Source organism: Manihot esculenta, chromosome 1, assembly GCF_001659605.2.
Source record: "Manihot esculenta cultivar AM560-2 chromosome 1, M.esculenta_v8, whole genome shotgun sequence".
In the NCBI taxonomy this organism is placed as follows: domain Eukaryota; kingdom Viridiplantae; phylum Streptophyta; class Magnoliopsida; order Malpighiales; family Euphorbiaceae; genus Manihot; species Manihot esculenta.
The window spans coordinates 6,309,062-6,333,379 of NC_035161.2; the positions used below are offsets into that span (position 1 = coordinate 6,309,062).

The window sequence follows — 24,318 nt, forward strand, 5'->3', positions numbered from 1 at the left end:
AAATTAGATAAAGGAGGAGAGAGAAAATTTTTAAAATCCAATTTTATTCTCAAATAAAACTATTTATTTAGTCCTTATATATTGCAATTATTAATAAATTAGTCCTTACATTTTTGAAAATCTATTAAAATATTTTTATTTTTTTTATATCTATTAAAACGTTCTTATCATTTTTTTCCGTCAATGAAATAGTCCCTATCTTTTCTCATATATATTAAAACATCCTTATCGTTTTTTTATGTCAACGAAATAATCCCTCCCTATATTTTTAGAAATATATTAAAACGTCTTTATTGTTTTCTTTTTATCAACGAAATAATCTCTATCTTTTCTCAGATCTATGAAAACGTCCTTAAGAAAAATAATGGAGTAATTTAGTCTTTTACTATATTTTTAACGGCAAAAATAGACGGAATGACTATTTCGTTGACGAAGATAAAATATAAAGACATTTTAATAGATTTCTAAAAATACAGGAACTGACTTGTTAATAATGGTAATATCCAGAAACTAAATTGTAAATCTCCCAATTAACTTCTGAAAATAATATGTAAAGAAAATAATTTACCCACACGAGATTAAACCAAATGAAAAATATACCAAAACTGCACCGTTTTATTTAAATATTTTTATTTTATTAATTTACTAGCTTGTGTTCATCAAATTTCATATACATAAAATAAAGTCACCTATTTTAATCCTTCATAATTAAAATCAATAGATTTGTTCATATATTTTTTTTTAAACCATACTTTTTGTTAGTTTTGAATACAGTTTTGATTAGTTAAAAACTCAACTATTAACAAAGTTCAAAATAGATTAAAAGCATATATAACTCACCTGTAAACTCAGATTTGATTGCATCCAAACAACAACCTGGCAAATAACTTCACAATTGTATCCAAACAACTGAAATTAATGGAAGGGCAAAAATATGAGGGAGCTCAGTGCTCCACATGTATCGACAGTTCCAACTTATATGAATATTAATGGAGATCTCGAATGGAGATCTCGAATTTTAACCGGTAAACTGTTGAACCAAATTAATTTAAAATTTTAGTTTAGTTTTTTATTCATTTTGATTCGGTTCGATTCAGTTTTTAATTTTAAAATTTTCGATTATTTCATTTCGATTCGGTTCAATTTTAATCAGAAAAAAATCAAAAAAATTTGAACCGATTAGTGATAATAATATATTATTTTTAATAATATAGAGAAATTAGATTATATTAAGATTAAAATATTTCAATTAAATTTTAAAATATTAAAAATAAAATATAAAAAATAAAAAATTATTAAAAATTCAAACCGATCAAGCTGAACTGAATCGAATTGAATCAAATCAGTTCAGTTCAATTTGATTTTTGATCAAAATCGGTTAGATTCGATTTTTATAAATACCATAATTTTAATTTTTTATTTATTCAGTTCGATTCGATTTTGAATTGAACCGATCAAATGCTCACCTATATTTGTGCCATTGAAATCCGGCTAAAAATTACAAGATCCAAGATTTTATATATATATATATATATATGCACGTTCGACTAATTCAGATTTCTATCAAATAAATGGCAAAGAATTTTCATAGAATTTAAAAATGTTTTATACTCATGATTTAAACTTAAAACCTCTAATTAAGAAAAAAAAGACTTTTATCATCACATCTCACCTCTTAGAGATAATATAAAGAATTTGTTACATTCACCGTTTTCATTATTACATCACAAACTCTAAGTTTTGCCATTGTGATTATATTGGGCAGTACTTCAACTTCATAACATTTCACAATCACCATTCACCATTACTACTAATGCACAAAATCAATTGGAAATTCAAACTCCCACCCTCCATTAGTACCAAGGACAATCACCATCATCATTACCATCTCCTAAATGTGCTCTAACAATGTTGGTCTGATGTGTTTCTTTTGCGAGTGCATGTGTGCGTGCGAGATAGAAATATCAACAAATCAATCACTTTGGCAATCCTCCCACTACCCGTTGCTCTATCCATCCAAAAGAATCGAATCTAAAAGGGATCACAAATGACATCAAGTGCTCAATTAGTGATATTGAACTAAATGCTATAGTGAATAGGATGATCATTAATATTCATTACATTGGTGCAGCTAGACTTGCGACTTACTTTGATGCTTGGCTTAGATTAGTTTGTTTTTTTAAATAATCTGAATTTGAGCATAACATTTATACTTGTTTAATAAATGAACCGTGTTTGAATTTATTGATATTCAACTCGTAAAAGTTAATGAACAAGCTTGTTTAATATAGGTTTACGAGCCAACTCAGAACGGACCCATAAACTTGCTCATTTAACAAATATACTTCAGTTTTAAACTATTATCTTAAACCTAATCAAACTAGGTAGTTTGGACTTCATAACCTTAAACCCAAATGTTAATTAGGCTACTCAAGGATGAATGGCTATTCAAGGCTCCGCATAATAAAATCTCAGCTTGGCTAGGGCTCATTTTTCAAATAATCCAAGTTTGAGCTTCTTGATATTTGATTTGCTTTCTAAATGAATCAAGATTAAGCTTGTAAATTTTGATGAGTCGAGTATGAACTCTTTAAAATTCAGCTCAGTTCAGTTTATATACATCCCTAACTATACTTGCCAAATAACTATTATTTCTAGGTATATAGCCGCATTAGAAAACAGACTATCAAAACTTGAAGGGGCTTCAAGGTGATATGGATCAGTATTTTTCATCTTAATTTTCCAGCCTATTAGAGGATATAGGTTGTTGATCTCACTATAACATGATAACAGAGCTAGAAGTGCAGTCTTTTTCTCAGAACATAATGTACTCTTAATCATATATGCACTAAAGAACCATGCTTTTGAAGTTTATCCTGAATTCTATAGTTAATCCATTAGGACTTGGGAGTGATTGGGATATATAAAAGAATGGAATGAACTTAAAATAAATAAGTCAATACACAGATGGACATCACATCAGCATACTAAAATGCCTTGAATAAATTTATAGAAAGAAGACTCTCTATGAAAGCTGTCCACAAATGTGTTATTTTTAATGTAGCAAAAGAAATATTTATCAATTCAGATAGGGAATTTCAAAATATTTCAAAGGCCTAATACCATAAAAAATCTTAGTATTTCACTCGTGAAAATTTGATACATGAACTAATCAATTGGAGACAATTTTAATATGCAACTGGTTGAGCCCTAAGCCATCTGAAAAGCAGTCTGCGTGGAGGTTAGCATATCCTTCTTCAAACTCACCATTTCATTCTATTTCTCAAAAAAAATCACACTCACTCCTTCTCCTAATGTTGTGTTTAGCAGCTTCTCTCCCCAGTCTGCAGATCGTGGCAAGAAGCTCTCAGTTTTTCCTAATCTTCTCCTTTTCTTTGCCGAACCAACAAAATAGAAATTCAGCAACTTCATTGAAAATATTTGAAGTCACTCTAATCTAATCTCCAGCAATTGCATTCCCCTCTGTTTCTCTATCTGCAATCCTCAAGCCAGATTACACCCTCCATGGAATTCACATATCAACTAATCAAATACAATAGAACCATCAATGAGACGGACCCATAGCCAATCAACTCATCCAATAAATCGGTCTATATTCATATCAACTAAGGGTCGGATTTTCGATGTTACCACCAACAAGTCCTATGGGCCAGCAGCTCATATGCCATTCTCCTGCAAGGACTAGCCAAGATAAGCAAGAATGCTGAAGATAACTCTCCTTTGGAGGACCTCACCAAGAAGGCAATGGGTGTCCTCAATGACTGGGAGAAGAAGTTTGAAGCTAAGTAGCACATTGTGTTGACCGTGTTGTCTCTTGAATTTTCTCCATTCCTATTTAAAATTTGTTAAAATTCTATTTGGAGCACTAACCAAACAGATTAATTACCTCTCATGAGCATATTTAAGCATGACTTGGCAACGTTTAATGATATGGATGTAATCTATCATTGAACAAAATATTGGATAAGTTTTGCATTTTTATGGTATTTTATGTCCTCTTTTCCAGTTGAAGAAAGAGGGGGATAAACAGAGCATATGATTGTTTGGGGAGGGGTTTGACATGGACCAGGAGGCAAATATGCACCTCTTCTGTTCTCCACCTCCATACATCATCACTCTAAGTGCCTCTTAACATATATCCTCTGTTCTTGCAATCCTTTTTTGTGTAGCAAAGACTCTGGCTTCCTCCATAGCCATGGCAATGATGTGGAAAGGGCAGAGGCCAAAGGGAAGTTGTTTGTATTAAGAGAGCTATGGATGATGAATCAGGTAACGGGCAAGTCTTGGGAGGAGAATAATCACGAGAAGGATTTGGGATTGAGGATATGGAAGTTGCTGGGAGGCGGTATTGAAAAATCTGTGGTGCATACACGAACAAGTGAAAAAGAAACAATCAAGAGGAGCACACAAATTTTATATGGTTCGGCAATGCGTCTACATCCATAAAGCCATTCCAATACTTTTACTATGATAAAAATCCACATAACAACATACTAGGGTTGCCCTTGTATAGTCAGCATCCAAGTACCTAAATTACAATAATGCCTCCGCCCCCCACAATAAAAATTATCCCCAACTCAAATTACCATACCATATAGCGGAAACGTTGCCCCATGGCCCTCAACTATAAATATCTACCAAAGGAAACGAAGCAGTAATTACTGGCGATGCAATCCCTCCCTTGCCAGGCCTTTAGGTGTCAAGTAATTTTTCTAATATGAGCCACTTTAACTCACTAGGCAGATATTATCGGAACAATACAGAGAGAAGGAAAGAGGATAGAAGAACGTGTGAATCAGTGTGTGAGAGAATGGTGAGGGAGCGGTGGAGCATTCTCAAAACAGTGAGTTATGGATTTTTTCTCTCTTATTTTGGGGCTTTTAACCATCACGTCACCTTAGTTCCCAGCGGCTCAACCAGTGAATTCATAAAATCATCTCATATGGATTACCTATGGCGTCAAATTGAAGAAAAAAAAAAAGGGTCAAAAGCACAATAGTTCAGTTTTTCTTTATGGTTTTAGTCTTCGTTGAAATATGTTGCCAAATTAAAGAGAAAAAAAAAATCCTGAGATTGCTTTCTTTAGAAAATAGGGCAAAAATCAATCACCGCTTGGAATTAAATAAGATGATGACTTCCAATCAAAAGATGCACAGGAAAAACCCATGGGTAATCAAAACAGGAAAACATTCTAAGAATACAATTTATTGCCGCGTAATAGCACCATTTTAATTCCACCTTCAAGTGGAGCCCCACGTTTTTCCTAAAAGATAAAGCAATCTTAAAGGCAATACACAACAGCATTGACCAAATGTTTATTCTGGAGAGGGATACATGAAGATCAGTTCATGTGTCAAGTAACATGCTTACAAAAATGGGGCTGATACATGCTTGTACACATCAATGTCTCGGTTAACTTACAAACAAATGTACATTTCTAAATTGAAAAAGGAAAATAAAGAACCACCCCCACTGGACATACATGTACATACACGCAAGTACGAATGTGCATGGAAAATGCTTTTCATTGGGACACCAACTCATAGCAGAAAAAGGTCATTGCTGATAAAAATGACAGTAGATAATAGAAACTGCCATTACCAGTAGGTCAATACAATATAAATGTAGTCATACCTTTGATTAAAAATCAGCAGATGACATAAGGGGACGGTTAAGACTTTCGGAGTTCACAGAGTACTGAATTGGCATTAGAGCCGGATCTCGATAGGCAGTGACCAATTTATCATAAAATTCAGCCATTGCAGGGACACTGGCCTCTTCCTTATCCTTTTTTATTAAAACCTAAGAACATAAACCCAGCTCAGTCAACAAGTAATAGGAACTCTAAAGCCAACACAGTGAAGAAAATTATCCACTTGGGCATAGGGTGGAAAAGAATGGGATACGAACATACCTCAGCAGGGTAAGCAATAAAAATGGGTAGAAAGCGTTTTCGGCAGTACGCATTGAAGAGCAACGTGAGGACTGGAAGCGGAAAAAGTAAAGTTGATGCAATAGATAGCTTCTTTAATGTAAAGATTCCAATTGCAATCGCATGCATGAGTACCAGAGAGAATATCATTGAATTATGCACAATAGGCCAAAACTTCCCTGCCGTCTCATACTTAGGCATGTATACATTAATGAACTGTGTCATACAAATTGCAAAGAGTCAAGTCGGTAGAAATTTTGTACAGGTCTAGGCATTATAAACAAATAAAAAATAATAATAATCCAATAAAAAAATCTTTACAACTAAAGTTATGCAGAGCAATGATGAAGGGGTAATCTCTTTAGTGACCTAAAGTTGGTGATCAGGAAAAATTATCGTTATGCAAACTGAAAGAGGATCTTACTCAATAGCTAACATAAGAACATGATTGCACACATTCCCATATTCAGTAGAATATTACCACTTTCCCACATCTGTTACAAGCAGGAATGAACTGAGACCACCGCACATTATTACTTGTGGATTCTGTCAAAGTGCACTTCCATGATTGTACAATTACCTTTACCAATATACAAAGAAAAGTTGACTGCAATATCAATATTGCATTTAGCGGATGGATAAATCTATGCAACTAATGCAATTTTATCCCTTTTAAAATTAACTTTCCATGTGTGAAATTATAAATAGTAACCAAACAAAGGAAAATTTTTGCAGAGATCCTAACCTGATTACTGAAGATGATGTATGCAAGACAGAGGTACGCCAGGAGGAAGGGCAAAATTAGTGGAGCTAGGAAGAAATATGTAATACCAAGAAGTCCAAAGAAAAGAATTTTCGGGATGTCCCTGTGATAAGGAAGAGATGGAACTTCAAGTTCATCTGTATTTTTACAACATCTTGTTACTAGAGAAAAAATAAGGGGGATTATGCGAAAGAGTTCTGAAGAAATGCTTGTCCATCCAGATGTCACGACATAAGCAATGAAAAATGATGCCTACAGACAGAATAATTTGTCACAAAATAAATATGATAAACTAATTTCATAGTAAGTTGTATTGTAAACGCAAAGGTTTGTAGAACTTTCTTCAAAAAGGACAAAAAAATAAATAAATAAATGGCATCAAAGCTGGTACTTTGAAATTCAGAAGAAAATTTCCACTTTGAATATAGAATTTTCCCATGCAAGCCACATCAGATCTATGAACAAATTGTAACTATATCCAGGATATCTGCACCTGAGATCTGTTTAGGATTCAAAAACTCTATTGTTAGCCCATTACCTAGTTGTATGAATGCAATTGATAAAATACTTTCATTTTTGCTTATTGTTTACTTCTTAAAAAATTTATCCTGCTTAAATAATGCACAAGTGTTTGTGAATTAGCATAGAAATGAAGATAATATTAATAACAGCCAATGAATCTTTAACATCCTGCAATGTAGGTCAAGCAACAACAATATCAAAAAGCTTGTCACCTGAATTCAATTCATCCATGCTAAAAATAAACAGAAACAAAACTAGCCAACGGCTAATTCGCCCCCACCTCCATATAAATTATTCCACCCACCACTCTATACATCACTTTAGCCTGCCCCTTTTTGATCTCTCTATAAATTACCCCACCCACTACTCTATAAATTACTCAAAATCTGTATTATATCTCAACAAATTGCGTTCTATAAACTATTTATTCCCCTCTACAAATTTCACAAAATTATTATATCTACTCTTATCGATTCGACTACAAAAAAAGAAACGCATGTAAGTTTTAAATATTTTATATTCTAAATTTTTATTTTTTTTATGTATATAGTAAATTGAGATCAAATTATTTATTATTTTATTTTTTTTATCGGAGAAATAACAGTTCCTGCATATGCTAATATTCATTGGGATGATAATATTATAAATAGTTGTAATGGTTACGATTATGATGGAGGTTTTTTAAAGATTATTCCAATGGGTAAACGGATAAGTTTTAATCAATTGGTCGGTAAAATTGCTCGTGCAATTGGATTATTCGAGAATAATGAATTTATAGAGACAATTAGTTTTAGAAAGCCTACAATTGTGGATGGATCCTTAAATTTTGAATGTATGGAAATATGGGGTAAAGATGATGTATCTAGTATGTTTAATTACTTGTATCAAATTAGTGGTATACCTGGTATAGAAATATATGTTAAGATACTTCGTTGTATTGATACTATAAATGAGGATGCTGATATTGGTACATCAAATTACAAGTAGGGATTGATAAATCAGTGGATATGACCAAATATCAGAGGTTGGTAGACACACTGATTTTTCTTTCGCATATTCGATCAGACATAGCATATACAGTCAACTTAGTCAGTCAATTTATGCATGACCCTTGTGAGTTTCACATGCAAACTGTTTTTCACAATTTTGCGATATTTAAAGTCTGCTCCTGGAAAAGATCTCCTATTCTCTAAATACGATCATCTCTGCATACATTCATTCATAGATGCAAATTGGGCTATATCCTTGATGATAGAATGTAATACCCGGCTAGACTCCGGTATCGGAATTCCTACCGTCCGGTGAAATCTCGGATGTCGGAAACCTCTAGAAGGGTAAAAACATGTTTTTATAAAATGTTTTCATGTATTTTATGGTTTTAAGTAAGAAAGAAATTGAGTTTTGAATGAAAAAGACCATTGAGGGAAATCCAGGTTCGGCCGCCGAACCTCATGTTCGGCCGCCGAACATGCATGAGTTTTGGAATCACTTTCGACTTCCGAAGGTGGCCTGGCCAGCCATCTATAAAAGGATCCATGGCCGAAAATGGGCGAGCTTTCTCCCCTATTTTCGGCCAACGGTGAGTCCATGCCCTCCCATGGTTGGTTTTAATGATTTTCCCCAAATCTTTCAAGTTTTAACAAGTTTTAACTTGGTTTTGAAGATTTTTGAAGCTAAGAGCAAGTTTTGGAGCTTGGAGGTCCAAGGAGCTAGATTTCTCCCATCTCCAAGTTAGGATCGTCTCTCCTCTCGATCTTCAAGAGGTAAGCTTAGATCCGACCTTTCTAGAATGTTTTAAACAAGTTTTGAGGGGTTATGGGGTAGAAATGCATGTTTAGGTTAATGTTGAGTTTGTGGATAATGTGTGTTGTTTGTGTTGGGGTTTAGGATAGTTTGAGACCCCTATATGCTTATTTGCTTGAGTATGCATGTTGTAGAATAGCTAAATGCATGTTTGAATGGTTTGGGAGGCAAAATGTGCATGAGGAGGCTGAGTTCTACCCTTTGGAAGAACTCAGGTTCGGCAGCCGAAGGACTTTCGGCCGCCGAAGGACTTTCGGCCGCCGAACCTGCCTGTGGAGGCAAGCTTTCGGCTGCCGAACCCTGCCCCCAAAAGTTGGACTTTCGGCTCTGGAAGGGAGTTTCGGCCGCCGAACATGCACGAGTTTCGGATCTGGAGAGAACTTTCGGCCGCCGAAAGTGCATGACTTTCGGATCTGGAGGAGGGTTCGGCCGCCGAAGGTGCCCTGTTCAGCCTTCCTTTGCATGTTTTCTATGATTTTTTTAAGGTGTTTTAGGGGGTTTTTGGGGAATAGTTTAGAGTCATGTTCATATATGTTTGGTCCCTCATTTGAGTCCACCTGTGTAGGTTCGGACCCGAGGAACCGGAGACCCCAGCAGTGAGATAGCTGCTTCAGTGTCTTGTCAGAGCTAGCCTGAGGTGAGTAGAATGACTCCTTATGTTTCAAAGCAAATAAATTTCAAGCATGTTCATGCATCACGAATGTCATGATATATATTAGGTTGTTTGCATTAGAATTCACGAATATGTGCATTGCATATTATGTTGTTGATGTGGATGAACATTGGATGATCCTTTAGCCCTTGTATGAAATGACATGGTATGATATGATGATGATACGGTACGGAAGTCCAGGAAGACCCATTCTACGTCCCTGGCACTTTGGAATGTTATGATATGTTATGTAAGAGAAAGAACAGGACCCATTCCACGTTCTGGCACTAATGAAAATGTAGAGGGCTATTGGTGACAAGTTCATCCTTAATGTGATTTGTCTGTGATGTGATGCATTTCATGAAAGCATGAATTTTAATAAATGTTTTTACTATTCTGCTCATTGGGCTCTAGTAGCTCACCCCATTCCCTTAATCCCCCAGGTTTGCAGGTACGGGATAGATCAGAAAGTCAACAAGAGTAAAGTCATGTTTTATGTAATAGCTAGCTGTGGACATGAGAAAGACATTGTATTGTAAATTATAGTAATGCAGTGTAATGTAAAGAATTGTATTGAGGATAGAATTGTGGTTGGCCCTAGTGTATGTTAATCCCTTTTGCACATGATCTATAAAAAAATGTTTTATGGATGTTTTATGTAAACCAAGCGTATTGTATGATATGTAACCCAATTGGAGTATTTGTTGAGGGCTCCAGTGTGGGGTTTTATGTTTATGAGTTTGTGCATGCACAGGTTAAGCTTGGTAAATGAAAAAAAAAGTCTAATGTTTTATGTATATGTTTGATCATGTATGGGATTTAACAGGTATACAGGATGTATGTTAGGCTTGCTACGGGTCCCGGCGGCCTTATACCGATCCGTATCCTAGCGCCGGTAGCGGTCCGGTTTTCGGGTCGTTACATAGAAGGTCGACTAGTGGTTAATATACTGGGAGAAAACCTTGTCACTTGGACAAGCAAAAAGTAAAGTGTTATTGCTCGATCAAGTGTTGAGGCGAAATATAGAGCGATGGCACAAGGTGTTTGTGAACTTTTATGGTTACAGAGATTGTTGGAGGAATTGAAATTATTAGAGAGGGACAAACTCCTCTTGTACTATGACAACAAAGTTACCATCAGTATAACTCACAATCCGGTTCAACATGACCGAATGAAACACATAGAGATTGATCAATATTTCCTTAAAAAGAAGTTAATAAATGGCGTCTTCAGATTAGATAATGTGACTTTCGATGAACAACTAGCTAAAGTGTTTACTAAAGAGCTCAGCAACAAAACTTATCATACCTTGATTTTAAAGTTGAGCATGTGTGATATCTATGCACCAACCTGAGAGGGAGCGTTGACCAACATAGAATGTTTCTAATTAGGAGGATTCAAATCTTTGGGATCCTAATTAAGATTGATTTAAGGGATTTTATTTTTATTGTAAATATTTCTAATTTAAGTTGATTCTTTGTGTATAAATACTCAAACCTTATAAAGATCAATTCAATTGGAATAGAATAAAAAATTCCTTCCAAAATTCTTCAGTTTGAAATTTAAGATTAAAACCTACATGAAATAATACTATTTTGAAGGCAAATTTGGGGATTTCTTGTTTATTGATGATTGTATTAGAGAGAGAGAAAGAGAGAGAGAGCAATAAGGAAATGGATAATCAGCAAACACATTGTTCATAGTATAAAATTATGGCAATCATTAACTTTCATGTATGAAGTATGAACCCATAGTTCATATCACCAAATGTGTTTCATAAACACAGTAACAAAGAAACGAACTAAGTCTCCTGGTATCTGAATTATTTCCTGGAAATTTTGAAAAAACTTACTGCTTTGGCCTTCAAGTTATGTATGTTTTGGTTCCTTTATTAGTACGTTCAAATATAAACTCATTTAGATTTATTTAGTTCCCAGTCACATATTTTGAAGCTTCAAGGTTTAAAATATGCAAGGGTTTCAGAAAAGAGAACTACAGAGGAAATAGAAGAATAGAAAGAAAGAGTTTAGGTAGACGAGAAGAGAAAGCATTATTCTTGATAAATTTAAAATGAATTAAAAGATCACATCACTGAATTTATATAGTAGATCCAGTAACTTCCAGTAACCAACTTCTAGTTACTATCAGTAACTCTATAATAATCTAACTGCCTTCAGCAACCAACCATCCGACTCTTCCTTGCTCATTTAACAACTGATACGCAGCTACTACTATTCACAGACTTGCCACTCATCCTTTAACTACTTTTCTTAATTTATACCTTATTTTGTGACAAAAACCAGGAGCTATGTCAAACAAATCTGATAAACTCGAATCCAACAACAAACACTTTCTTTCAGTATCAAAGAGGGCATTTGTTATGACAGCACACAAATTTAAGGCATACACTCAACACTGTCACACAACTACAGTATAGAGACTAGAGAGAGATTAATAGCCACAAGATTACATAGTTCGACTGTAAGGTTTACATCTATGAGCAAGATATGAGATAAAAGTTCCACTATAATGAAGAGGAATATACAATCACACAAAACTCTCAAATCCTAACTCCAGTATGTTTCCCAATCCCGAAACTCTCATAATGTTGTCCCAATAGGCATAAAATACGATATGTATACTGGTCCATACAACATGGAACTTTTTAGGCTTGGTCATAATTAGGTCCATGATAACATATCCAAATTCATGCCACATGAACAAAATATTAAAAGAAAAAATAAGGAGCATCAAGCTGGTGCAAACCTAATAGGCAATTAAAATCTCAATTCTCATTGAAAATTTCCAAATTAATTTTGAGCTATATATTCTTACCTGAGCAGGAACAGCAACAGCCAGCTTTGCAGGAATATTTTTGGGTTCAAGAAAGATGGAAACCTTGGATAACACTGACCCAGAAAACACAGTTGCAAAAAAGATGTTCCATATTGTGAACCAAAGTACTTTCTTACATGCACTCTTCTCAATATCACTGTGAGAAATGTATCCTTGAATGGAGGAAAGGAACTCCATGATTGGAGGCACAATCTTAAGAAACAACTGAAGAATTAGATTTGGAAGGTATCCTGTGATTACTTGACCAAAAAATGTGCTGCAAGAAATACAGGCCAAGTTTAGTATTAGACATCATTACAAGTAGAAAAATATATAATAAAAAATTCCAAAACACAAGTATTTGATTCTTATTTGTTAACAAGCTGCCATGCTGTTGTTATTTTTACCAAATGATAGATAACACTGTGAAATCATATTGCAAAATGTGAATTGCCTTAATGACAAGTGTAGAAGAACAACACTCTCCAAAGCCAGGGGGAGAAAAAGTTAAAAAGAAACCCTGCTGTTCCTATTTGTTTTCAAGCCATTCCAGTTATGCATCATCTAATATTGTTAATCTGGTTGAAGGATTTCACTATGGCTTCCTACTTTGATGGAGAATGCATTAAAATGACTATTTAACTCAAATGAACTGAAGGTACCCCACATTGATAAGTAGCAGTACCATATGGCATCCGTTCTCACATGAGAATATCAGAGCATGTCAAAAAAGTTAGCAAAATGACAACTTTAATTACTCTCAGAGAAAAAGTACAATGCATAAGGCTGAAGAAGTGAAGATAATACAGAAGATTGAACTAATAAATTAAGATCGTTACTCACATGGTTAGAATGCTTTTCAAGAATGGAAGCCAAGTCTCCAACTGACTAAGGTTAGTAAGACCTTGCACAACTACAACAGGAATGAGGAATAAAATTGTTAGGAGAATACATGCAACTATGACCACAAGCTTAGAAATCCATGTCCGCATGAATGATGAAGAAAAAAAGGGCCAATAAACATCATCAGGTTCAGGGGCTTGCTCCGTGACCCACTGTGTGGGGTTGGTTGATTGCGGTAGGTGGAAAGCAATGGCAGCACCATACCGAGATTTGAAGGACACAAAGGCAGCCCGAGTTTCCTTTGCACAGAGAAGCAATTTAGTTTAATCCCATGCAGCAGATAACATATCAAAAAGTGGAAAATCTAAAGAACTTAATCAAAATGCCAAATTACCAACTCATGGAGGGCAACAAGAAAAATATGCATTGTGAACATTACCATGCATATATCACATTGTGAATCTCCTGAGATAAATGTGCTAGTATAACTATAAACACTTTCCAGTGTGCACAATGGCAACTACCATAAGAGCAAGGCACTAAAATTATCCATACATTTGAAGTAGGCCGCTGACACACGTATGAGTTTCCTCTATCAGAACTGTGAACATGTTGAAGCATTGATTCAGTTACCTAAGATGCATGTCAATGCATTGCTTAACCTGCTGGCTATCAGATGTTAGTAAATGAGATGAATGTAATGCACATAAAAACTTTACAAGATCCAACACCTTCAGGAATCAGGAGTGCCAATGAATTGTCAAACAAGATGTAAAGATAGATTACAGAACACAAAAGGAAAAAAAAAAGTAAAGATTATTGGAAGGATTAGAAAAGAATAGCACATACTTCCGCCAATGATACATTAGATTGCTCCAGCCTCACACTCTGCTCTATGTCTACTAATTTCTTTCCATAATGATCCACAAGATCAACCCTTTGTCCAAATAATCCAATATGTCTATACGTGTGCTGAGAAGGTTCTGATTGCAAGTGAAGAAGTCTTTTAGACAATGTCTTTGCTTCATTCTACACAAAAGAAAAAAGATGAGAAAAAGGGGCAAAGGGGAAACTAAGTGACAATCTAGGAAAGTTGTGTTTCTTATGTTAACAGAGTACTGACTTTGAGATTCTACAAGCATTTATCAAAATGAAATAGTGTAATATTTTTTCTCCTGTGGTATGTTTCATGTTTCCTACAAAGAAGGTGGTGAGCTATCAGGTTCAAATATCAACTATTATTTCTAGATGCTAATGAAAGACGATTATTATTAAATTTTGAACTAGGTAACCTGAGACCTACTTTTCTACTGCCATGAAAGAATGAAGTAGTAACTGAACAAGCTTAATAGTTTATTTCAAGGGCAGATCCAAGATTTAATTTTAGGGGAGGCAAATAATTTATTTGAGTATGGCCTAAACATATAGGTAAAATAGGCTATATTATGCGGGTATACATAAATAACGGGCTAAAGTAACTATTAATTTATTAAACCCAATAAAGAAAAATAAATGTTAGTACTATAACTATAATAATTGAGGGTTTAATAAACTAGTTGGGGCAAAATTTTATTTTTAAGTGGGGGCAATGCTAAAAATCATATATCCCTATAATGAAACTCTTGGAGGGCAGCAGGGGCAGGTGCCTCACTGCTTCCTGTGTATATTCACCCATGGTTGATTTCCAATTTCAGTTTAGTATTATTCCCTGAGAAGCCCTTTAGTGCTGTTCAAGTATATAAAACTAGAGTGACTTTATAGGATGACTACTTGTGAGAAGTTGGTCTTGTAGTTGAAATATTTAATTGATTATTGAGAATTACAATTCTTATCCTGAAGTCTTACACAACAACAAATATCCATCTATTTCAGATTCCTTAGGTTGTGATTACGATAAGATAAAAGTTGAGAATTTCAATAATTAAATTGCATTAGTAATCTCTCTCTCTCTCTCTCTCTCTCTCTCTCTCTCTCTCTCTCTTCCTTGACGCACATATACTTTTCATGTGTGTATCTTTCTGGCAACACATTGAAGCCACAAAACATGAAAGTAGCCACTTCATGCAATAGGACTGTCTTCGGATTTTCTTTCTTAAAAACACATTTAGATCATAAATTGAGTACTGACTTTTATCTAGGCATCATTATCCTAAAATGGCCCCAAAAACCAGATTCCACATTCCTAATCCAATAACCAGTTCTTAAAACTACGGTGTTCAGTGGTCATTATTGGGTTGTGACCTTTTTCAGCTACTGGTTTTCTTAAATTGGCTTAAAGCCCCTTTTTCATATACCTCTACAAATTAACAAGCATGTCACCACCATTCCCTTTCTAGACATATCTAGATGTCACGCAATACATACATAAGTAGGGATTACTGAAACAACCACATGATCCTCCCCAGTAGCTCAAATATATAAAACTAGTCTAAAACAAAAATCAGGCAATACAACCTTGGAAACAGGACAAAAAAAGTGCTGGACATACAATGAGATTCCGAAGTTTACTAGTTCGATGAACAACCATATGGGAAAGATAAGTTGTAGGGTGAAACTCTGTAAAGAAGGTCTCAACACTTTCACTAACACTGCTGCAAACTGAAACAGGGATACCACGAACTAAGATGGTGAACTGATGTGGCTGAGGTTTGGATGAATAAAAATAAGCAATCCTTTCTGAAGATATATATTTATATTCCTGCAGAACAAATATCGCATCAGCACCATTTCATATATCCACCTACTAAGTTTAAAAGAAAAAAGCAATTAGCTCCAGCATATAGATTCCTTTCCACAATGACAATAATAGATCTATCACCAAAATATACATTTAATTTGGGGATAATGGCCAGAAAAAGCCTAAACCTTTTGTGTGTTAACAGAGATCCTAAACAATAAAAAGAATTATTAAAATACCATTTTCTAACTGCCTAAATTTATCTATACCCTATTGTTTATTTGAATAGTTAAATGTGACGAAAATACCACATCATCATCCTGGTCAGAATTCTGCATTCTAAATTAATATTTTAATATAACCTAAGAGAGATAATTGTTAAAAAGTCTCAAATTTTATCCGTTTCAACAATTCAGTTTTTCGGTTCGATTTGATTTTTCAATTCAATTCAATATACTTATAACTTCAAATGACACATTTCTAATAGTTAATAACTCATTTCTTGACAATTTTTTGCATCAGTAAGTGCAATTTTTTGTATCATTATAAATCATAAGCGTATAGTGACGCTATCTCTAGAAAATTAAGAATCATAATTATCTCCAATTGAAGATAAATTTTAGTTATAAGTTAGACTAAACTTAGTCATTTTCCGTTAAATATTGATTGATGACTTTCAACCTTGTCAGGGTGGATATGGCAAATATGATTAATTTCTTAAATAGCTTCGATCATATTCTAATTTCCTCGAGGTTATCTCGCTATAATACTTATGACCTGCAACAATGTAAAAGACTTGCACTTACCGACACAAAAAGTATTGGATAATCAGTCACCGACTCTTAGAAATATGTGATCTAGAGTTATAAGTAAACCGAATCAAATGGAAAAAAAAATTGAAAAACTGATTTTGGGATATATTTGTCAAGAAAAAAAATAGGATATAATTATTGAAAATAGTAAAGTATGGAGTTTTTTACAATTATTTCTTTTGGTTATATTAAAAGATTAATTTAAAATGTTGACTAGGATGATGATGTGTAATTTTCATTACATTCAACCATTCAAATTACCGATAGGCTATAGATAAATTTAGCAGTTAGCATAGGGTACATTAGTTAAAATTTTTTATTTAGGTATATCTATCAAAATGCGAAAAGTTCAAGGTTCATCTTTTTCGCCATTGTCCCTTTAAGTATCACCAAACCTATATAAGGTAAACTTGCAATCCTACTGATAGGCACAAGGAGTTGGAGGTAGCTGAATTCTGATAACGAGTATACATAGTGAATTGTAACAACATAGAATTGACTTACATTATAAAGTTGATAACAAATGAAAATAGTGACGATATACACAGCAGAAAAGTGAATCCACAACCTGCCAAAACGGCCAAAAATACATGAGTTCTTCATATTAGCATCAGTCATCCACTTGGACTTCCTTTGCTCAAATTTTATCACCTCATTTTTTTAAAAATGATTTTTAATATAGTTCAAGAGCCATTTTCTATAACTCATATGCCTCATTCTAAAATAATGATAATTGTAACATATAGCCTGCATGCCTAAATTCTGATTGATTGGCAGAAACAAAGCCTAAAACCTAATGATTCCTTTGAGAATGATAAAGAAAAGGTGGAACTTTCTAACACAATCAACCAAAAAAGAAAACAGAAGAAAAGATAGTTTCAGTTACAAATTATAGATGAGTAGACTAGGCCAAAGACCATGTTAGGGTGGAACCATTGCATATTGGTCAAACCCAGACTTGGGAACATTAATCAGTTCATAGGCCCCACACGGACTGGAACTACCGATAGGGAGAGTCGGTCTTGGTCCTTCCAACAAACCACGAACTGGACCAGAACTGATAATTCGGTCCAATCTAACCTACCAATTTAACAAAGAAAAAAGAATTTACATGCGCCACCTGGCATCTAGTAGGCGTGCAATGATCACAACTATTTCAATTTCCTTTTGAAATATTTACACTTCATAACTTTGCCATTTTGAAAATTGTAACATTGTTTTATAAAAAAATAGTAAACTGTAAATGGCAAATTTTACTTTGTAACAACCATAAAACAATTATTATTGTTAGGGTGTTTGAGAAAATAAATATTAAAAATTGCCTATAAATACTAACCAAAATCCTATTTCCTGGCCATATCAAAAGAAATTATCTCAATTTCTTTAATTCTCCTAGTTCTTAAATTCTCTCGCTCTCAAGCTCTTAATTATCTTATCCCTTTTTTCAAAATATTATCAATTCTCATTATTTCTATACTCTCAACTATATTCACACAACACTTAGAACTGTATAAAAACTGGATTGAACAAATGACTGAATCATGCACTAATGTACAAACGGGACCATTTCTGAGGAGTAATGGACAACTATCAAAATTTGAGGTTTCTGCCTAGGATTGCCACAAAATAAAAGATGTGAAGCTTAAATTTTGTTTTTACAAAAATTATCACTAGGGGCTAAAGCAAATGCGGATTAGTGGATAGAAAATGACAACCAAAGAACATAAATAAGCAACGCGTCGACCAAACTTACTTAGAGAAAAGTACTAGGTTCTATAGCAACAAATATGTTCTTATGAATGAATACTAAACTCAACAGAATTACTGTTCTGGAACAAATTGAATTGGAGGTGAATATTACCATTTGGAGCCGATATTTACATTCGAAATGGTAAACAAATCCAAAGAATTATTTGACAAATCTGTGAAGTCAATTTCATGAAGCTGAGTTCCCATGCAGTTCACTGGAAGAAGAACAAAGACCCCTATTATCCCAGCAAATGAAAATACTCTCAAACTGCAGTATTAAGACAAAAGCCGAGTATGAAATTGAGTTCAGATGAAATGAGAAAACAAATACCATAAAAATGTCAATCCCGAATGCTGCTTCTGCTTGTTCATTGTTGGCAAAGGAAATTCTGCTTAGAAAAGGATTAAAATTACCTGAAGGAAATAATTCGCATAAAAACCAGAGCGTCCAAGCCTGAGGACGACAATATATCTTCTTCAGATCGTTTCCATGCTCTTTTAATCCAACCAGTAGAAGGTATTAGCCTTTCTAGGTTGAAATGACTTCTTCTTCTAGAATTCCCTTTAGCCAGCAACCGTGGTACATAAACTTCATAATTACTTGGTTGCTTGCTTATAATGGAGTAGAGTAAGAAAAATAAAACACATAGACCAGAATTTATTCCCAAAGATGTTAGAAGAGCAGAGACTAGCATTTTGTGAAAGCACTCTCAATACCATAAGAAAGCTGACCAATCAACCCCTAAACTGCACCAAGCACAAGGCGAAATACTTCATTATTTGCAACTACAGAAGATTAACTAAAATATCTAAAAGATATAATAAAAATTAGAGTACAACACCACTCAAAAGCTTTCATGATACAAACTTATTGAAAGTGCAGGAAGTTACAACTGAAGATACTCTCAGCAGCAATTAAACAAAACCACAAAAAGAAATTCCAAATAAGAGGTAATTTTACACATTTTTCCCCCAATTATAAGCTCAATAAACAGACTGACATAGAAAGAAACCCTAGGAAAGCAATTAATGAAGCAATCAGCAATCAAGAGCAAGAGATTATGCAAAAATGTCAGAAATACAGAGACAGAGAGAGTCGCGAGTTGAAGGAATCAACCTAAAGTCGTTTCGATTTGCTATAGACAAGCTGCGAATGCTTCACAGAGCAAATCAAAGAATTTATAAGCATAATTTGGCAGCGAATGCAGATTTTGGCATTTGGTGCTGAAGTAAGAGCTTGCTTCTTGCAATTGCTTTGATTGCTTGTGTATTTGTTTAATTACCAGAAATACCCCCAACGTGTTCGTTATTTGCTTTTCCAAATTCGACGACGTATTGTGTTGTGAGGAGAGCGATAGATGACAGAGGAAGGATTATTTGGCGAGTTTCTCAGTTGAAAACAAGGAGATTTTGGGGAATTTGCATAGAAGGGTTGATTACAGGTCAACGGCTTTAAAACAGTGATCCGCTTGCCAAACACGAGTCAACGCACTGTCATCTTCAAAGCAGCCCCTTTCTTATTTTTAAATTTAGGCAAATGGGGTAAAAACCACTGGACAAATATCGAAAGTCCCATTAAATATATTGCGATCTAACTAAATTCTTTGCTTATAATTTAATAAATTCAGCTTTTGTTCATTGAATCTGTAAAACTGAATTTAAATTGAGGAAAAATAAAGGAGAATCAAAATTAAAAAAATGAAATGAATTTATTTTCTATTTTATGTTTGATTAGGAAGAAATTTCGAAGGAAATAAAATCTGAGAAATTAATATTGTAACCGTTATCTCTTCTCCTAATTATTATTTATTTTTTATTGTTTTTTTATTTTCCTTTCCCTCTTCAACCACAATGCTACTATTAAACTAACCTTGTAACCATATCACAATTTGATTTTAAATCAAAATTAATTTATATAATTTTATTTGGAATTGAACTAAAACTTTTGGCTTTATATTAAATCGGATTGAATTAAAATTAAAATTGAAATTTGGATCAAAATAATAATATCTTATATTATAAGATGTATAATTATATTTTTTATTTTAAAATGAGAATCGAAAATTGGAGAAATAAATATCTCAGATATACTTACTGTAATACCCGGCTAGACTCCGGTATCGGGATTCCTACCGTCCGGTGGAATCTCGGTTGTCGGAGACCTCTAGAAGGGTAAAACTATGATTTTATGAAATGTTTTAATGTATTTCATGTTTTTAAGTAAGAATTAAATGAGTTTTTGCATGAACAATCTTTGGAGGAAAACCCAGGTTCGGCCGCCGAACTTTGAGGTTCGGCCGCCGAACATGCATGCTTTCGGAGGGACTTTAGGCGCCCGAAAATTTTGAGTGAGGGAAATGCAGGTTCGGCCGCCGAACCTTGCATGCATGCGGAGGCACCTTCGGCCCCCGAACGTGGCCTGGCCAGCCACCTATAAAAGGGGCACTTAGCCGAAATGGGAGAGTTTTCTCCCATTTTCGACCTCAGCGAGCTTCCGACCTCCCTCTCCCAAATCTTGTGTTTTTCCTTCAATCCCCACCATTTTCTTTGGGTTTTAAGGTTCCACAAAAGTTTTTGAGTGTTTTTAAGCAAGTTTGGAGCTTGGAAGTCTTGGAGCTAAATCCCTCCATTTTCCGAGCTAGGGTCGTTCTTCCTCTAGATCTTCAAGAGGTAAGCTTCGATCTATGCTTCTTTTATGTTTTATGAAGGTTTTATGCAAGTTGATGGGGTAGAATGCATGTTTAGGCTTGTTGTTAGGTTTATGGGTTTATGTTGAGATTTGAACAATGTATGTTGGAAATGTGTTGTTTGAAGTGTTGTAGTTGGGGTATATTATAGTTTGAGACCCCTAGGTGTGGTGTATGATGTGTATGCATGTGTAGAAACAAGTTTATGCATGTTTTGAGGCGTTTTGGAGGCTGTGGACACAAGGGAGCCAAGTTTCTGCCCTTCGGCAGAAACTCAGGTTCGGCCGCCGAAGTGACTTTCGGCCGCCGAAGTGACTTTCGGCCGCCGAACCCCCTTGTGGAGGCAGTTTCGGCTGCCGAAGCCTGCCCCCGAAACTCAAGTTTCGTCTCTGTCTGGGAGGTTCGGCCGCCGAAAGTGCCGCCGAACCTGCATGACTTTCGGCTGCAGAGGGACTTTCGGCCGCCGAACCTGCCGCCGAAAGTGCCCTGTTCAGCCATTTCTTGCATGTTTTCATGTGATGTTTTCAGGATGTTTTAGGGGTTTTTGGGGAATATTTTAGAGTCATGTTCATGTACGTTTGGTCCCTCATTTGAGTCCACCTGTGTAGGTTCGGACCCGAGGAACCGAGACCCCCAGCAGTGAGCCAGCTGCTTCAGAGTCTCTTCAGAGCTAGCCAGATGTGAGTGGAATAAACTTTAAGTTTTAAAGCAAATTAATGAAATGTTTTAGCATGATTCACGCATCATGAATGCCATGAGATATATTAGGTTATTTGCATTAGAATTCACGAATATGTTGCATTGCATACCTTGTTGTTGATGTGGATGAATGTTGAATGATCCATTAGCCCTTGTATGTCATGATAGCCTATGTGAGTCCAGGTGTGCCTGCTACGGCTCTACGCCCCTGGCACTATGACAGATTATGGAAGTCCGGGTGTGCCTGCTACGGCTCTACGCCCCCGGCATGTATAAGTAAGAAAGATAGGGGCTAAATGGTGACAAGTTCATCCTTGTTGTGAAATGTTTGTGTTATGGCGCATACATGAAAGCATGATTTAAATTGATGTTTTATTATTCTGCTCACTGGGCTCTAGTAGCTCACCCCACTCCCTTTATCCCCAGAGTTGCAGGTACAGGATAGATCAGGAAGTCGGCTAGAGGTGGCTCTAGTAGCTCACCCCACTCCCTTTATCCCCAGAGTTGCAGGTACAGGATAGATCAGGAAGTCGGCTAGAGGGAAGTTAAGTCATGTATGTTGTAATAGATAGTAGTGGACATGAACATGATGTAATGAGTAATTATGACCATGTAATGTAATGAATGATTTGATGATGTATTGAGGATTATAGTAGTGCTTGACCTAGAGGTGTGTGAGTCCCCATTATGTACAGAATGTTTAACGAGTAATGATGTTAATGACCATGATTATCCAAGCTGATATGTATGATGATGATACCCCATTGGAGTATTTGATGAGGACTCCAGTGTGGGGTTTATGTATGATTTTGTGCATGCACAGGTTTTGCTTGGATAAGAGAAAAGAAAAATTTTTTACAGATCATGTATATGTTGTTATGTGTGGGATTCCACAGGTTTACAGGAGGTATGTAGGCTTGCTACGGGTCCCGGCGGCCTTAAGCCGATCTGGATCCTAGCGCCGGTAATGGGTCGGATTTCCGGGTCGTTACACTTACCATCAAGTTAAACCTATAAGTGCATATCTAATTGTTTTTATTAAAGATCTTTTAGATATTAAAGTTTATTTTAGCTTTTTTAATTAATATGCCTACAACTAATTTTTTAATTAAAAAACTTTTTACACTAGTCAATTTTTATAATTCTCAAACATTAAAAAATTTAAATATTTACATTTATCACAAAATAAATAAAATTTATAGTTCATAAGATTTAACAAAATCTACATTTAGTCACTGTATTTTATTGATAAACAATTGAGTTTATCCTAATCCAATAGTTTAATTACAATTATTGAACAATTGTAAATAAAAAAAACTGTGTTTCAATGTGTGGAATCGAAAGCTTTAAATCAGATAGTATGAAAATTGATTATGGTCGATTTTGGGTGAAAAATCAATAGTTAAATTTGCAAAACCAAAAGTTATAAATCATATCACATAAACGCATTTTAATTCAATTCAAATTAAAGTTTTATTTTATTTTATGAAAAAAATATATATTTTTTAAGATATATTTCTAAAGAACACGTTTTTTAACTTGGGATACTCGATAAAATTGTGAATGAAAAATTATTTTTCATAATTAAGGTGAAATTAAGGAATTTTTAAGAAAATAATTATATATTTTAAAATATTAAATCATTTTATAAAAACTGAAAATTTAATTAACACCACTAAATTTTGTATATAATTATATTGATATAATTTATAATAATATGAGATTTAGAATAGGGTAGAATTTTGAGTATATATGTAAGTTTAGTCTGAATGTTGACATTCTCTTTCTTTATTTTTTTTCTCTAGTAATATATAACAGCCACCTGATTATAGTAATATATGTCATTATTATATAGAATTGTACGTATGTATGTATTGTCCCATGCTGACATAGTTCTGGATGTGGAGAGATCTATTCTTCCACTGATTCATCAAGTCAAGTGAGCTGGATCATTTTTTGTTAGGTTCGAGTCTCGCTCCGACCAATTTACCCAAGCGTGATTTAGGCTGCGTGTTAGAGAACATAATTGCATATTGAACTCTAATGAGTTACGACATGACTCTCGTATATAGGTTTGACCATATATATTTAAACAAACAAAGCAAAACTCAATATAATGTTTTATTTTTTATCATAAAAAACCAATTAATTTAAATTAAACTTAAATCACTCAATCTAATTTTATTGAAAGAAAAAGAGGACATAGTTTCATTATAATTCGAGTTGATCAATAATTGTTTAGTGCTAATTTCGAATTAGATTGAAGCAACAATTCAAAATGGACTTGCTTTCATTCTAATTTAAGTTAATAAACAGTTTATTA

The 24,318-nt window shown here is 34.5% G+C and overlaps 1 protein-coding gene across 7 annotated transcripts; it reads right to left on the reverse strand.

Moving 5' to 3' along the window:
* Nucleotides 1–1,677: 1,677 nt before the first annotated feature.
* LOC110625196 (CSC1-like protein At1g69450) lies at nt 1,678–19,881 on the reverse strand. 7 transcript variants are annotated; one of them, XM_021770796.2, is made up of 12 exons: nt 19,727–19,881; nt 19,024–19,356; nt 18,722–18,877; nt 17,365–17,428; nt 15,860–16,069; nt 14,221–14,400; nt 13,372–13,670; nt 12,529–12,805; nt 6,699–6,968; nt 5,936–6,169; nt 5,656–5,823; nt 1,678–2,031 (listed from the first exon to the last, which is right to left on the reverse strand). In XM_021770796.2, exons 2-11 carry the CDS (start codon nt 19,302–19,304, stop codon nt 5,662–5,664), a joined length of 2,133 nt encoding a protein of 710 aa, XP_021626488.1. In that variant the 5' UTR covers nt 19,305–19,356; nt 19,727–19,881; the 3' UTR covers nt 1,678–2,031; nt 5,656–5,661. The 7 variants fall into 7 exon arrangements, with proteins under 7 accessions (XP_021626488.1, XP_021626480.1, XP_021626474.1 ...); XM_021770788.2 differs by lacking the exon at nt 1,678–2,031 and adding an exon at nt 3,029–3,693; XM_021770782.2 differs by lacking the exon at nt 1,678–2,031 and adding an exon at nt 4,896–4,972.
* Nucleotides 19,882–24,318: the final 4,437 nt, after the last annotated feature.